Source organism: Ursus maritimus (genome assembly GCF_017311325.1).
Source record: "Ursus maritimus isolate PB19 chromosome X unlocalized genomic scaffold, ASM1731132v1 scaffold_X1, whole genome shotgun sequence".
In the NCBI taxonomy this organism is placed as follows: Eukaryota; Metazoa; Chordata; class Mammalia; order Carnivora; family Ursidae; genus Ursus; species Ursus maritimus.
In genome coordinates this window covers 27,086,627-27,101,153 of record NW_024423319.1, presented here as the reverse complement: position 1 = coordinate 27,101,153, position 14,527 = coordinate 27,086,627, and the positions used below count along the sequence as shown (strand labels likewise).

Sequence of the window (14,527 nt, the reverse complement as noted above, 5' to 3'; positions counted from 1 at the left end):
ATTTTAAGAGTGGAAATGCAAGCCAAAGAGTAACAAAAGATATCTGCCACATATACAGTACAACCCACAAAGGACACAAATACAGACTATATAAAGAACTGCCACAAATCAATGAAAGAAATGTAAACAATCCAATAGAAAAATGGGAGAAAAAATATAAAGAGGCCTTCCACAAGAAATCAAAAATCCAAATGGCCAATAACATATAAAAAAATGCCCACGGGGATGCCTGGGTGGCTCAGTCCATTAAGTGTCTGCCTTCAGCCCAGGTCATGATCCCAGGGTGTTAGGATCGAGTCCCACATCGGTCTCCTTGCTCAGCGGGGAGCCTGCCTTCTCCCTCTGCCTGCCACTCTTCCTGCTTGTGTACTCTTGGCGTGCACTCTCTCTCTCTCTCTGACAAATAAATAAAATCTTTAAAAAAATAAAAATTAAAAAAGATGCCCATGAAAATATTAGCCCCAACAAAACACCATTACATAGATACTGACAAAAAACTTAAAGTCTGACAATATTAAGTGTTAGCGAGGATGTGAAGCAAGGTGAACTCTCATACACCTGCTATTGGGAGTGTATTTTGAAATAGTTTCACAGTTTATAGGAGAGCTAAAGTTAGTCACAATCTAGAACCCAGAGATTTTCTACACTTCAGTATATATCCCACAAAAACACATGCTTATGTACACCAAGATACTTGTATAAGATGTTTCTATTGGCACTGCTGGAAATAGCTGAAAATTCAAAACAGCAAAATTGTTCATCAACAGCATAAGAGATAAAAAAAATTGTGGTAGAGTTATGCAATGGAGCATCTTGTAACTATGAAAATCAAAGAATGGCAAATACTTGCAAAAATATCAATGGATCCTAGAGACATAATGTTGAGCAAAAGCAGCCAGATACAAGAGAATACACCCTTTATGATTCCATTTATAGGAAACTGAAGAACAAACTTAAGCTTATAGGGTAGTAAAACTGTAAATAAAAACAAGGAAGAGAAAACCATAAATGTCAGGATAATGGTTACCATGGAGAGATAAAAAGTGTGCACTCTAGAAAGGCGGTTGTCTTGACCTGAGTGAGAGTTACATGGGTGTGCATATTACACTGATTCTTTAAGCTCTACATTTAAGTTTTACGCAATTTTCTACATTGTTTTAATTGCACAATTTACAAAAAGAAATATTCTTATTACAAGTTGCACAAGGCTCTAACAAAAAAGAAAACCAAGGAATGCGAGTTTTTAATTTTATGTCTAGCAATCCTTTTTCCATAGTCAATAAAACAAATAATTTTAAGACTTCTAGAATATCACTCTATATCACGCCTAAAGTGAAATATGCCACATTACGATCAGCCAGAGAGATTATCTACTTTGCAGATTATCTATGCTGTACCAGCTCGCCACTCTGTCTTTTATTTCAATACTTCATCATCATGATGAGCCAAGCAAGGTTGTTTAAAGTCAATAAAGTAAACTTTTCTTGGTCAACAATTCACATGTAGGTCTCACAAAATTATCTTCAAAGTCAAAGAATAAAAAAGCCTTGCCAATCGAGACTAATTAAATCTGCATAGTTTGAAAATCTCATTTAGTTATTAGTTTCTTAACCAACTCCTATTAAAAAAAAACAAAAAAAATTTTTCAGAGAGCACATTATAAATGGTAAAATAAACTGATTTAAGTTTGACCCCAAGTACTTTCAACTACTTCCCTGAAGAATGAGACAGGCCTTCCAATGTGTTGAGAACAGTGGTTAAGCTTTTAATTTCTCAAAATGTTAAACCTACCACAAGCTTATCTGAAATATAAAACAAAATCAATCTTCCTTCCAACAAGCAACACAGAAATATCTGCTTCAGACCGACATCAGAAACTGTAACCTAAAAATGTCTACCATCTAGCTCTTTTTTGTTAAGAGTAAATATGTAAGAGAGTTGGGGTGCCTGGGTGGCTCTGTCAGTTAGGTGTCTGCCTTTGGCTCAAGGCATGATCCCAAGGTCTGAGATCAAGCCCCGTGTTGGGCTCAGGGAGCCTGCTTCTCCCTCTCCCTCTGCAGCTCCCCCTGCTTGGGCTCTCTCGTTCTCTCTCTCACACATAAATAAGTAAAATCTTAAAAAAAAAAAAAAGAAAGAAAGTATATCAAGATCACTTCAATATTTGCTATAAAGTATTAAAACAATTCCTTGTGGTTCTCACTGTCCCCAAAGGTTCGAATCCCTTTAGAAAGTAGTAGTAGGAAACTCTGCTTTTTGACAGAAGAATGGAATGGAATCAAGTAACTCATTTTTCCCTTTGTATCCAGACTACTAAAAAGCAAGGTCAAATATTCTTTCTCATGGTGAACATATTCACGTATTCACATTTTCAGCAGCTTCATTTTCTATTTGTTTTAATAAGCTTACAGCATGTCTTTCACAATAATCCTTCCAGTGGGGAGGAGAGAATGTCAGTGTTCCCACCTCATCCCACCTAATCTAATGGTACAGCCATTGTTACATAATTTTAAGAAATAATTAAAACATAATTCCATCTTGTCAGTCACAAGGCCACAAACATACTCATTAGAATGTAGGTGATAATGTCATCATGAACTATTAATTAGCATCTCAAAGATTTGTTCAAATTGTGTAAGGAATCACTGATGGTTTATTACGATAAGGCAATTCACCTGCATAAGATACTTTTATTTCCCTAGTATAAAACAGTTCTTCCCTAGTTGGAGGAGGAAACTAAACCAATTGCTAAGAATGTTTCCCCAATCAGATTTCTCCATGCTCTTCTCCCTAAGTAATTCACTAACAGAAGATCAATCATAAAGTATCCTTTATTTTTTTTAATTTTTTTTAATTATATTAGTCACCATACAGTACATCCCTGGTTTTTGATGTAAAGTTCGATGATTCATTAGTTGCGTATAACACCCAGTGCACCATGCAATATGTGCCCTCCTTACTACCCATCACCAGCCTATCCCATTCCCCCACCCCCCCTCCCCTCTGTAGCCCACAGTTTGTTTCTCAGAGTCCATAAAAAAACAACTCTGGGTGGCTCAGTCGTGCCGAAGCTCAGGTCATGATCCCAGGGTCCTGGGACTGAGCCCCACTCAGAGGGGAGCCTGTTTCTCCCTCTCCCTCTCCTTCTGCCGCTCCCCCTGCTTATGCTGTCAAATAAATAAAATCTTTAAAAAAAATTGTTTCTGAATGCTGCATGTCCTACCACACCCGTTAAACAGTTTTAGTACTCTATCCTAAGTTATAAAGGAAGAAAAAACAAAACTACCTTCAGCAGTTGCCCGTTCTAATGTGGCTTAAAAAATAATCAAATATTCTGCCTCAATCTAAATGATTATTTTATTCCTCTCATAACCTCCAAATAATTGAGTTTGCCAGTTTTTCCACTTTTAAAACAATTTGGTGCCAGTTTTTCCACTTTTTAAACAATTTGGTGCTATTTTGGAGATGCTGTCTCAGGTCCCTGAGACCAAAGACAGAAGAGAATCTACATTCTGTCAAAGATCTGTGAAACTTAAACTGAACGTCTTAATTTCTTCCAAGGACTCAAGTATTCTGTAAATAGTTCTTGAGTACTTAGCTTTCCACCTTACTTGAACCCGTTTTCCAGTAAAAAAGGAAACAGCACAAGCCTGAGCTACTTGATTATGGTCATCATCTCAAAGTTGGCTTCACATATAAAACACCAATGTCGATCTGTGCTTCAATTAATTCTTAAAAGCAAAACAACAAAAAAGGCTAAATTTGGTGAAGCAAAGTACTACCTCTACTATCATTATCAGAACAGAAATACAACACAAAAATGAAATATTGGGCATGCAGTTTTATCTTGAAACATGCATTTATGAAAATGAAAATATTCATTTATGAGGAGGAAAGGGAACAGGAAATGTTTAAAAAAGAACAAAGGTTCCTGCACACAAGTACATTAATAGCACTCCCTCTACCTTAATATTTAAACACCGGAGAATAATTTAATTTTTCTAACAAAGAAAGCAATAGCCTAGAAAATCTCCTGATATTGCTACAACATTTTTTGAAAAATGCATTTCTCTTACCAGGAAAAAAGACCAAGACTTATTCTTAACTTGTGAATACAGTTCAAAATGAGAAAATAAATGCCAATGAAAACTAAAATATGAATAAAAGGCTTCAGATAAAGCTTCAGCTGAATTTAGATATCTTTTGAAGAAAAAAAGACTCAACTACCAAGACAAATCTCTTTGAATGATTATTTGCCATAAACTCCCTCCTCCTACCTCCCTCCAAAAAATTCAGGTCTGACAACATTAAATGAACGTCCAAATGCACTTAGATTAAGTTCCGGAAGATGTAAAATTATTTGGTAGCAGCAGAAGAAAAAGAATGGCAAGCAAAACATCTGGCAATTAAATTTTAAAAGCTTATTATAACTACTAATAATTAATAAGGTGAGATTTAACCAGAATTTCTAATTGATATGTAAATTTTTTAAAATAATTAAGTTCTTCGAACAAATAGATAATATTCAACAAATATAAATATTTCAAAATTAGACAAAGTATGGACATGAGGCTAACATCTTCAGATTAAGACCTTGGAAAATAAATCCTGCATTAAGGCTGCTTGTGACACAAAGAAATGCTGAGTTCACTGTGTTAATGATTTCTACTAAAAACAAAATTCATCACTGGATCTACCAGTACATGCAAGTTTATTAGCATAATCATGGCAAGTTCTATGCTAATATGAAGTCATCAAGAAACTAAAACTCTAATTCCAAAATTAAAGTGATTAAATCCTTATCTTTTATACGTGGCAGAATTCTTAAGTTTGCATTTAGATGTGAAACTTGTAAGAACAGATCTAAGTGTTACTAGAAAAGACCCTTAATAATTATGCTTTGGTCGTCCTCCTTTGTCCTTTTGGTATCTGTGGGTAAAGATCACTTTTAGAGTTCTATAATTTATCATTAAAAACATAATCGGTATCTCTGGAAACAATAGGTTAGCTAGGTATGTGACTGACCATTCAGACAAGCAAAATACAGTTTTTTTCTTTTCCCCATAATTACCTAACAAAGCTTATTCTTCAAAGCCTAGACTTTCCATCTTAACACAGCTGCTTTTCACGAGGCACAATTAAGAAACTGCCCTCTCTGAAAGTTACTAAATGCCCCATACATATCATGTGTTGCTTTAACACTATGTGGCTGAAGTTGACTACAACTCCAAAAATATACTGATAGGAAGTGACAGACAAGAAATGAACTAAAAACCTCATGAAATACATCATGCATTTTTCTTAAAAAGGTAATTTTCAGTCAAGTTAAATCTCATCTAATTTATCTCGTTAAAAACTAAAAACCCACCCAAGACATTATTTTAAATATTGGTCATATTCTAAAAGCCAAATCTATAAATGGATTCACTAATAATTTGTTGGCACATTACCTTCGTTTTTAACATTTCCAGTTGCTGGTTTATATTTAAGAGGCTCTGTTTTCAGACAAAGGAAAGGATTTTTGGTAAAATATTTACAACACCATTCATTCTAATAAAATGAAAATGCCAGATATAAGAACTCTCAAGTTAGACTATATGCAACAAAGTTTTGAAAGAGGGGAAAGAGGTCAAATAAATGAAGACTAAGTACTGGATGGCGATGTGTTTGCCTATTTAAAATATTTCGTCATGTCATACAACTAACACCTTACGCTCTCTTCATATAACAGAATACGATTACAAAACTGACTACACTGGGGCGCCTGGGTGGCTCAGAAGGTTAAGCGTCTGCCTTCAGCTCAGGTCACGATCTCAGGGTCCTGAGATGGAGCCCCACGTCGGGCTCCAGGCTCAGCAGAGAGTCTGCTTCTCCCTCTCTCTCTGCCTCTCGCCCTGCTTGTGCTCTCTCTGTATCACTCTGTCTGAAATGAATAAATAAAATCTAAAAAAAAAAAAATGACTACACTGACTTGGATCTACGATAATCCAAACTACATTCCTCAAGCCATGGAATAACTACATACAAATAAGCCCTAACAACAGTTTTGAAAAAGCTCTTCAGGAACAATACGGGTAGCATGGATCATGCAAATATACATAAAAGTGAATCCAAAATCTCATTCTGATGAGGTATTTCAACCTCCTACATCACTATTTTTCTCCAACCACTCCCAGTAAGATGTCAAGCAGAATTTCACCTCCTAGCCCTAATACCACTCATTCTAAGGTGAAAGTAATAACAAAAAAGCTGTCAAAAACAGCTGGAAGGAGGAAGCCGAGCAATTGACAAAGATGACAGGCCCCAAATAACTAAGTAGGTAAACAAAACAATGAACTGATTTATCAGTTTGGGGAGGTTATCCTAATCTAACATAGATGAAAATGATGGTTTGGTTAGGTAACCTCCCATCCTGCCTTCCCTGCACCCAAGGAACTTAATAGCTACTTGTTAAATAGCATGTACAAGGATCTGGAAAATGTTCCTAACAGTTAAAAATGAATGTTTATCTAATAGACTTCTCACTTAATAAACCAATAAGCCCTCACTCTAAGCATATGCTAGAAAAGCTAGGGGGAGAGGGAGAAGGGGAGGGAAGGGGGGCACGGCGGGGGGCGGAAGGGTTGAACCAAAATAGATATGAAGCATAGTCCCCACTCTTCAAGGGTCTCTCAATTCGTTAGAGTACAAGAGAGTACACAGGAGAAAGAGTCAAAGACCAATTAATTGCTAACCTGAGTGGTACGGACTTTCTAAGAGCAAGAGCTGTCCAGAGAAGTTTAAATACCTAAAGATTGGAATAATAATATTACTTTTAATAGGTATCGCTTGAGCACTTACTATAAGCCAAGTGCTTTACAGGCATTATTTAGTCTTCACAACAATCCTTTGAGTACTTATTAATCCCAATTTACTCAAGGGGAAACGGTCAAAGTGGTTAAGGAACTTACCCAAGGTCACTCAGCTAGTTAAGTGGCTAAGACCGCCGCTTACCCAGGAAATAACAATTCTAGAGCTCACACAGTTAAGACTTAGTAAAGCAGCGCGAGTGCGCTCCGAGCGGGGCGGGGGCGGGGGCGGGGGCGGGGGGGAGGAGGAGGCCAGAGACGCTGGCAATATTACACGCGCAAGATCGGGCAACGCATTCCCCGGGTTTCGTTCGAAGTAACGAAGTTCCAAAGATTCGTTATCTTTCGCACCAGCAACCGTAAACTGACTTGGGGTGGCGGGGCGACGACGACCGCAAAAATGGCTAACGAGAGTTAATCTCATACAATGTTGAGCTTTAGCTAATAAAGCGATTCAGAGAAAGAAATTAGAAATAAGTTGTTTTTGAATCTGGGGTTTCGCTGCTTAAACGATTTCTTTCTTTCCGAGAGAGCGGGAACTGAAATTTTGGGCGAGGAAACCGCGGGTATGGCAAATTACTGTTTTCTGTATTACCGGGGGAAAAAACAAGTTTTATGACTAAAGGAAACGCGTTATTCCAGGTACTCGAAAACCTTGGAGAGTTGCCAAAATTAGTTGCAGTCCCAGGACAAAATGGGGTTTAGGAAACATTTAATTACGAAAGTTGAATCAAACCCGAAATGGCTCTAAAGTGAAAAGACGGAGTAAAGAAATGCCGGTAGGTCTTCGGGGAAAGCGGCAATCCCAGCTACACTTCTCCCACGGCCAGTGGCGCCGCGCGAGGCCGGGACAATCCGAAAGACCGCTCCCCGGGAGGAAAAGAGGTGCCAAACGGGGCTCTTCATGACGCCCGGGGCATCGCGCCGGCGGGCGGAGAGGAGAGGAGGGAGTCGGGACGGTTCGCCCTCCTCGGACTTCGGGCAGAGGAGGCGTCGGGCTCCAAACTGCAGAGTCGAACGGGTGCAGAGTGAAGAAATGGGACAGAGAGATGGAAAGTCCGAACCCCCCGGCGCGGCACCGTAAAGAGAAAGGAGCCAAGTGAGCTCAAGCGAAGAGGGGGACAAAAAGAGACGGAGCGAGAGCGCGGGGACCCGCAAGGGCGAAACGAGAGTTCTGCTAAGAGACTAAAGGAAGACAGCCTACGGTGGGCAATGGGGATTTCGGAGAGGCCAGAGAAGGAAGGAGGTCGGCGACGGTTACCAGCACCTCTCCTCCCCGAGTTCGAAACTCCTAGCCAACCCTCCACACCCGCCGCCCGGATGGGGGAGGGGGCACATCTCCCCCCCACAACCTCTCCCCACATGGGAGAGCACGGCTGACGCCCGGGCCCGGCCCGGCCGTGCGCCCGCCTCCAGCCCGGACACTCACAATTCGCCTCTCCCTGATTTCTCCCAGTTCTTTATCCACTCTACGGGAACCACCACAGTTGCGGCCGCCATCTTCCCCTCACTAGTAGCAGAGGCCCGGATGTGTAGCACGCGAGCGAGGGGTCAAAGGGGAGCACCGCCCACGGGGAATGCCGGGAGCTGCGAGTTCGGTTTTCGATTTCCCGCCCCACTTTCCTCCCCACCCGCGGAAACCCGAGGCCTTGCCTCCAACCAGGTGGGTGAGACCCATGGGTTCCTTTGCAGAGTGACTACGCCGACCGCGCCCTCTACAACCCTTGCCCTAGCTTCCCTTTAGAACAGGAAAAAAGCCATCCCCAGGCCGTCTCATAGCCCTTATCTTCTTCCATAGTGTATCTACTCCAGGCCACTAATTCAAACATGTATTTTTCAAACGCCTAGTATGTGCTAGACACTGGGGACAGAGAAGCGGTAAGCCATTGTGCCTACCCTCAATGAGCTCACAGTCTGTGGGAAAGACAAACATAAGCAGATCAATTACAATACACCCTACTAACTGCTGAGATAAAACAAATTAATCAAGAAAGAAGTAGCCATTTACTATGTGCTAGACATGCTAATACAAGGGACACAAGCAGAAATTGACCCCTGCAAACACTTGCCCCCGCCAGTGCTGACACCCTACTGTAATCGGCCTCTGTCTCTGTAACCTTAGACAAAACTAGGGGGCGCAATTACCATAAGAAACAACTTGTTTACATTACAGAGTCTCAAAGTATCTCCCGACAAAATACTACGATTTCAAAGGCGAAATAAAAACTACAGTGGGAAAACATGGCGGACACCGTCCTAGTTATAAAAATCAGCACTCCCAGAAATGGGCATCATGTGCCTCCTGATAAGGTGCTAAAGAAAGCACTGACCAATTTTGTAGCATTCATGACGCCAAAATTCACATAACCCGAATTTAATCATGAGGGAACATCAAACAAACCCATATAGGGACAGTCTACAAAATTACTGGTTTGCCCTCTTCAAAATCATCAAAGTCACTAAAGACAAAGACATATCGAGGAACTCCTCCGGATTAGTAGGAACAACAGACATGGCAACTGATCCCCAGCCAGAAAAAGAACATTTTTCTTTTACTAGAAAGGGTATTATTGGCACAACTGACAAAATTTGAATATCTATAGATTAATAATACTGTATCAATGTAAATTTCTTGATTTTTATACTTGTACTATCGTTATTGTGAAAGTCCTTCTTTAAGAAAATACTCGCTGGAGTACTTAAAGATAATGGGGCATTATGTTGCAACTTACTCTAAAATATCTCAGAAGAAAACCATAGGATGATTAAGCAAATGTAAAATATTAACATTTTAGGAGTCTAAGTGCAGGACACGCAAAGATTCTCTGTTCTATTTGTGCAACTTTTCAAAACAAAAAGATTTTAGAAGTGTTTGGCAGAAATTTTAGAAAATATAGGCAAACCAAAGAAAGAAATCCTACCACACATCTGCTAAGGTATGAACTTTAGAACTAGTAGTATCTTCTAAATTTGGCAATTTTCATCAAACGCACCAGGTTTATTTGCATTGAAAAGCTGTTGGAGGGATAGGCTGTATTCAGCAAGTTCTGGGAAAATACTACATTGTTCATGATTGCTGAATTTCATAAGCTATACCTAGACTCCTAATGTCCTGTCTGATTTTGAAAGCCTAAAGCCAGTAATTAGAAAATATACACCGTTTAGTTTCAATGGCATCTGCTCATGAAAACTCTTTGTCATTTCAAGGAGGTCCAGAGATAGGAGTGCCCGCCGATCTTTCCATTTTTCATTATTATGGATTTTTCAAGTGTCAACAAAAAGGTATAGTGAATCCTTGCTGTACCATCATCCTCCCTTAAAAAAATGTGAAATCGTTATTACAGGATGGCATCTGTGATACAAGAAACACTATCCTGCTGCTTATGTATACTTCACTATATAACCTATAGCAGTGGGCACAGAGTCCAGATAATTCTTTGCAGAGGACAGGGAGGATCCTGTGTATTGTAGAACTCCCCCCCACACACCAGTTGTTAACAATAGTCCCTCCAGACTTTGCAAAATGTCTCCTGCAGTGCAAAATAACCCCTGTTGAGAGCCACTGACAATATTCTGCTGTATTGTGGTTTACCTCGCCACTTTATCACAGTGATTTCTCCTTCCAAACGCTGAACTGTGTGCAGTATGCATACTACTCAGTATGCCACAAATGTGGTATGACCTGACTGCAGTGATGCCCTTTGAAGCTTTGATTTTCCCTTCTCCCAGAGCCTGCAGAACTATTTTTACATGTTATGATGACTCCTTTAGGAATTCCTCAGAACTAATTGGCTTTTTGCTCTATAAGATTGCAAAGCTATCATATCTTTTGCATCTTTGCTGTTGGCTTGCCTGTTCTTTGCTATCAGAGTCTGGTATTATCTCAGCAGCTGAGAATACTGTTCCCTGGTGATCTCACTGGCTCCTGGGTACCAATGGATGAGGCAGGGACTGAGGTCTGTGGTGAAGGCTAGGGATTGGGTAGTTTCAATGCTGACAGTCTGATCCACGGAGTGATCGTTTAATTTTAGGTCACTGTAAGGTCAAGAAAAACAAGACAAAATAAATAAAATAATCAAAGAATGATGCAAAAACTCTACGCTTTGTGGAATTGTACCGTAGAATGCTGAGTATTGGTAATGGATTTCTATTAACTAAAGACTTAATTATGTTAAAAATGCATATTAAAATTTCTAGGATAGCCACTAACATAAAAGGATATTATATCCCTTCCACACTACCAAAAGGGGGAAAATTGAAAGAGAGAAAGAGAAAAAAAATCAACCAATCCAAAAAAGGCAAGAAAGGAGGAAAAACTTTTTGGAAAATTGTGACAAAAAGAATAGAAGATGGTAGATTTAAACTTAAATATATCAATAATTGCCTAAAATGTAAATGAACCAAATGCTCCAGTTAAAAGTAAAGATTATCAGTCTGGATTTAAAGAAGTCTGCTATTTTTAAAAGACACCCCCAAAACACACATACACAGTAAGTTTGAAAGTAAAAATGATGGAAAAAATACACAGGCAAATAATATGATCAACAAAAAATAAGCTGTTATAGCTAGATTAATATCACACAAAACAGACTTCAAGGGGAAAATAACTACTAGATTTAAAGAAGGTTACAAGGGGTGCCTGGCTGGCTCAGTTGGTAGAGTATAGAACTCTTGATCTTGGGGTTGTAGGTTCAAGCCCCATGCTGGGTGTAGAGATTACTTAAAAATAAAATCTTTTAAGAATAATTTTTAAAAAATAAAGAAGGTTACAATATATTGATAAAAATTTCAATTCAACAGAATAATGTAATAATACTAACCTTGAATGTACTCAACTGCTTTATGTGAAACAAAAATTAACAGAAATACAAGGAGAAATAGACAAATCCAACACCACAGTGAGTCTTTAGTTCATCTCCCTCCTAAATTCATAGATGAAGCAGACAAAAAAACAGTAAAAATGTAGAAAATTTGAAAATCAAATGAACAAGCTTGTTCTAGTAGATACACAAAGAACACTGTACCTAGCAACTGGAAAATAAACATTCTTTACAAGAACACATGAACAAGTCACCATGTGCAGATTGTTCACTGATCAAAAGCACCCAGCCAAGAGGACAAGTGGGGGTCAAAATCCATCCCATGCTCCACTTGTCATACCAGGTGCTCAGGTGTGGTTCTACATCCATCTGGAAGCAAGAGCACATTTTCCTAATTTATACAAAAGCAGTATGTCATCTAATAGTGGTCCAGCACATGGAACATTTATGAAAGTTAATCATATGCTAGGTTAAAAAAATGTCAACAAATTTCAAAGACTCAGTCTCAAACAGTTCACATTTTCTGACCACACTGCAATTAAAGTGGAAATCAGTAACAAGAAGATAAAGAAAACATCTATGTTCGGAAATTTTAAAACATACTTTGAAATCACATGTCAAAGAAAAAATCATACTAAAAATTAGAAAATACTTAGAACAGAGCAATAATGAAAATATTACATATCAAAACTAATAGGGGCACCTGGCTGGGTCAGTCGGTGGAGGAAGTGACTCTTGATCTTGAAGCTGTGAGTTCAAGTCCCACCTTGGGCATAGAGCCTACTTAAGAAAAAAGAAAACTAATAAAAAGTTATGTTTTGCAGCCAAAGTGGTATTTAGAAAGAAATTTATGTCGTGAAGCCTTTGTATTATTGAAGAAGCAAGGCTAGGGTGCCTGAGTGGCTCAGTCGGTTAAATGTCTGCCTTTGGCTCAGGTCATGATCCCAGGGTTCTAGGATCGAGCCCTGCATCAGGCTCTCCCTCCTCAGTGGGGAGCCTGCTTCTCCCTCTCCCTCTGTCTGCCATTCCCCCTTGCTTGTGCTTGCTCTCTCTCTGTCAAATAAACAAATAAAAACTTAAAAAAAAATAAAGAAGCAGGCTGTAAATTAAAAAGCTAAGCATCCAATTTAAGAAGTTACAAAAACAATAACAAAGTAAATGAAAGAAAGCAGAAATAAGGACATTTCAAAATAATAAATATTAATAAAAAAATAAAATATCTAATACAAAAGATCAATAAAACCCAAAACTGGTTGGTTGAAAAGTCTAATAAGACTGATAAACCTCCCTGGAAAGACTGATTACAAAAATGGGAGAAGGTATATATAAACAAATATTAGGAATTGTATCAGTTGGGTTCATGACAGGAAACAGATGACATACGCCAAGTGGATAATTAGAGACAGTTTACTTTTTTTAAGATTTTATTTTTAAGTAATCTCTACACCTGATGTCGGACTCAAACTTACAACCCCGATATCAAGAGTCACATGCTCCACGGACTGAGCCAGCCAGGCACCCCTAAAGACAGTTTAATGAAGGAACCATGCACAAGGATGTGGGTGGGCAGGATTAAGGGAAATCAACAATGAATGGTGAAGCACCTCAGGGCTAGCAACACTGGAAGATGTTAGCACCCGTAAGCCTAAAGGGGCAAGGAGAGGGAATGGTTACCAAAAACTAAGGAAATAAGGAAAGGAACATTCAACAGGAACTGTGGTCTTCTGTGGAGAAATCACTGCCAACTCACATCCTTGTATGGAGGGAATGTGGGGAATAAATTTCCCGACCTTTCTCTCCTTCCACCATCTGATCTCCTGCTGCTGATACCCCCCATTGGCTGATGGCTACTGAGAGCCATAATGCAGGGGAACCAAATGCAGTTAATGTGGGAACAGAGCTGGGTGGAGAAGGATGCAAAGTGAACCTTGAAAGGGTAAACAGAGAATTCCCAGCACTGACCATTCCTTTTGCCCCTCCACACCACTCTTGCCTCTCTTCCAGATCAAATCCCCATGACCTCAAACAAAATGTACAAATTCCCATCAGCTACTGTATCATTGCAGGGGGATGTCAATTAATTCATACTCCCACATGAAATCTAAAATACTGGGGCGCCTGGGTGGCACAGCGGTTAAGCGTCTGCCTTCGGCTCAGGGCGTGATCCCAGCGTTATGGGATCGAGCCCCACATCAGGCTCCTCCGCTATGAGCCTGCTTCTTCCTCTCCCACTCCCCCTGCTTCTGTTCCCTCTCTCACTGGCTGTCTCTATCTCTGTCAAATAAATAAATAAAATCTTTAAAAAAAAAGAAATCTAAAATACTAACCACCACAAGTACTTTTCATACAAAGTAGAAGGGAAAGGGGGTTCTAAACATAAAACATAGTTGCCATAGGGGTGCCTGGACAGTTCAGTCGGTTAGGCATCCAACTCTTGATTTTGGCACAGGTCGTGATCTCAGGGTTGTGGGATCAAGGTCTGCATTGGTCTCTGTGCTGGGAGTGGAACCTGCTTGAGATTCTCTCTCTCCCTCTTCCTCTGTCCCTACCCCTGAATGCACTTACACTCTCTCAAATAAATAAATAAATAAATAAATAAATAAATAAAATCTTTAAAAAATAAAAGAAATGATAAACAAGTTGTTATAGTCCCTGCTTCTGTAGCTAGAAGCAGGCTCTAAGTTGATAATCACAGCTTCAATTTTTCTGCCACCCAGTCCATGCATCCCTTGCCCTCTGTCAACATCCCAGTAGGACAGGATACGTTCCCTGGTGGAGTGACCTAAACCTTCATCCCCACAGGGGATCCGAATCTTATAAATCTTACCTTGACAGGGTTACCAGTTTTCATTGACAAGTGCT

At 39.5% G+C, this 14,527-nt stretch overlaps 1 protein-coding gene across 7 annotated transcripts in view; it reads right to left on the bottom strand.

The window, feature by feature from the left end:
• THOC2 (THO complex 2) overlaps positions 1–8,424 on the bottom strand; it is a 118,494-nt gene extending 110,070 nt beyond the window's left edge. For all 7 annotated transcript variants that reach the window (XM_040628354.1, XM_040628351.1, XM_040628327.1 and 4 more), the window contains exon 1: positions 8,275–8,424. In XM_040628354.1, the coding sequence (XP_040484288.1) occupies positions 8,275–8,345 (71 nt within the window). In that variant the 5' untranslated portion in view covers positions 8,346–8,424. The remainder of the gene's footprint in view (positions 1–8,274) is intronic.
• Between the last annotated feature and the right edge of the window lie 6,103 nt (positions 8,425–14,527).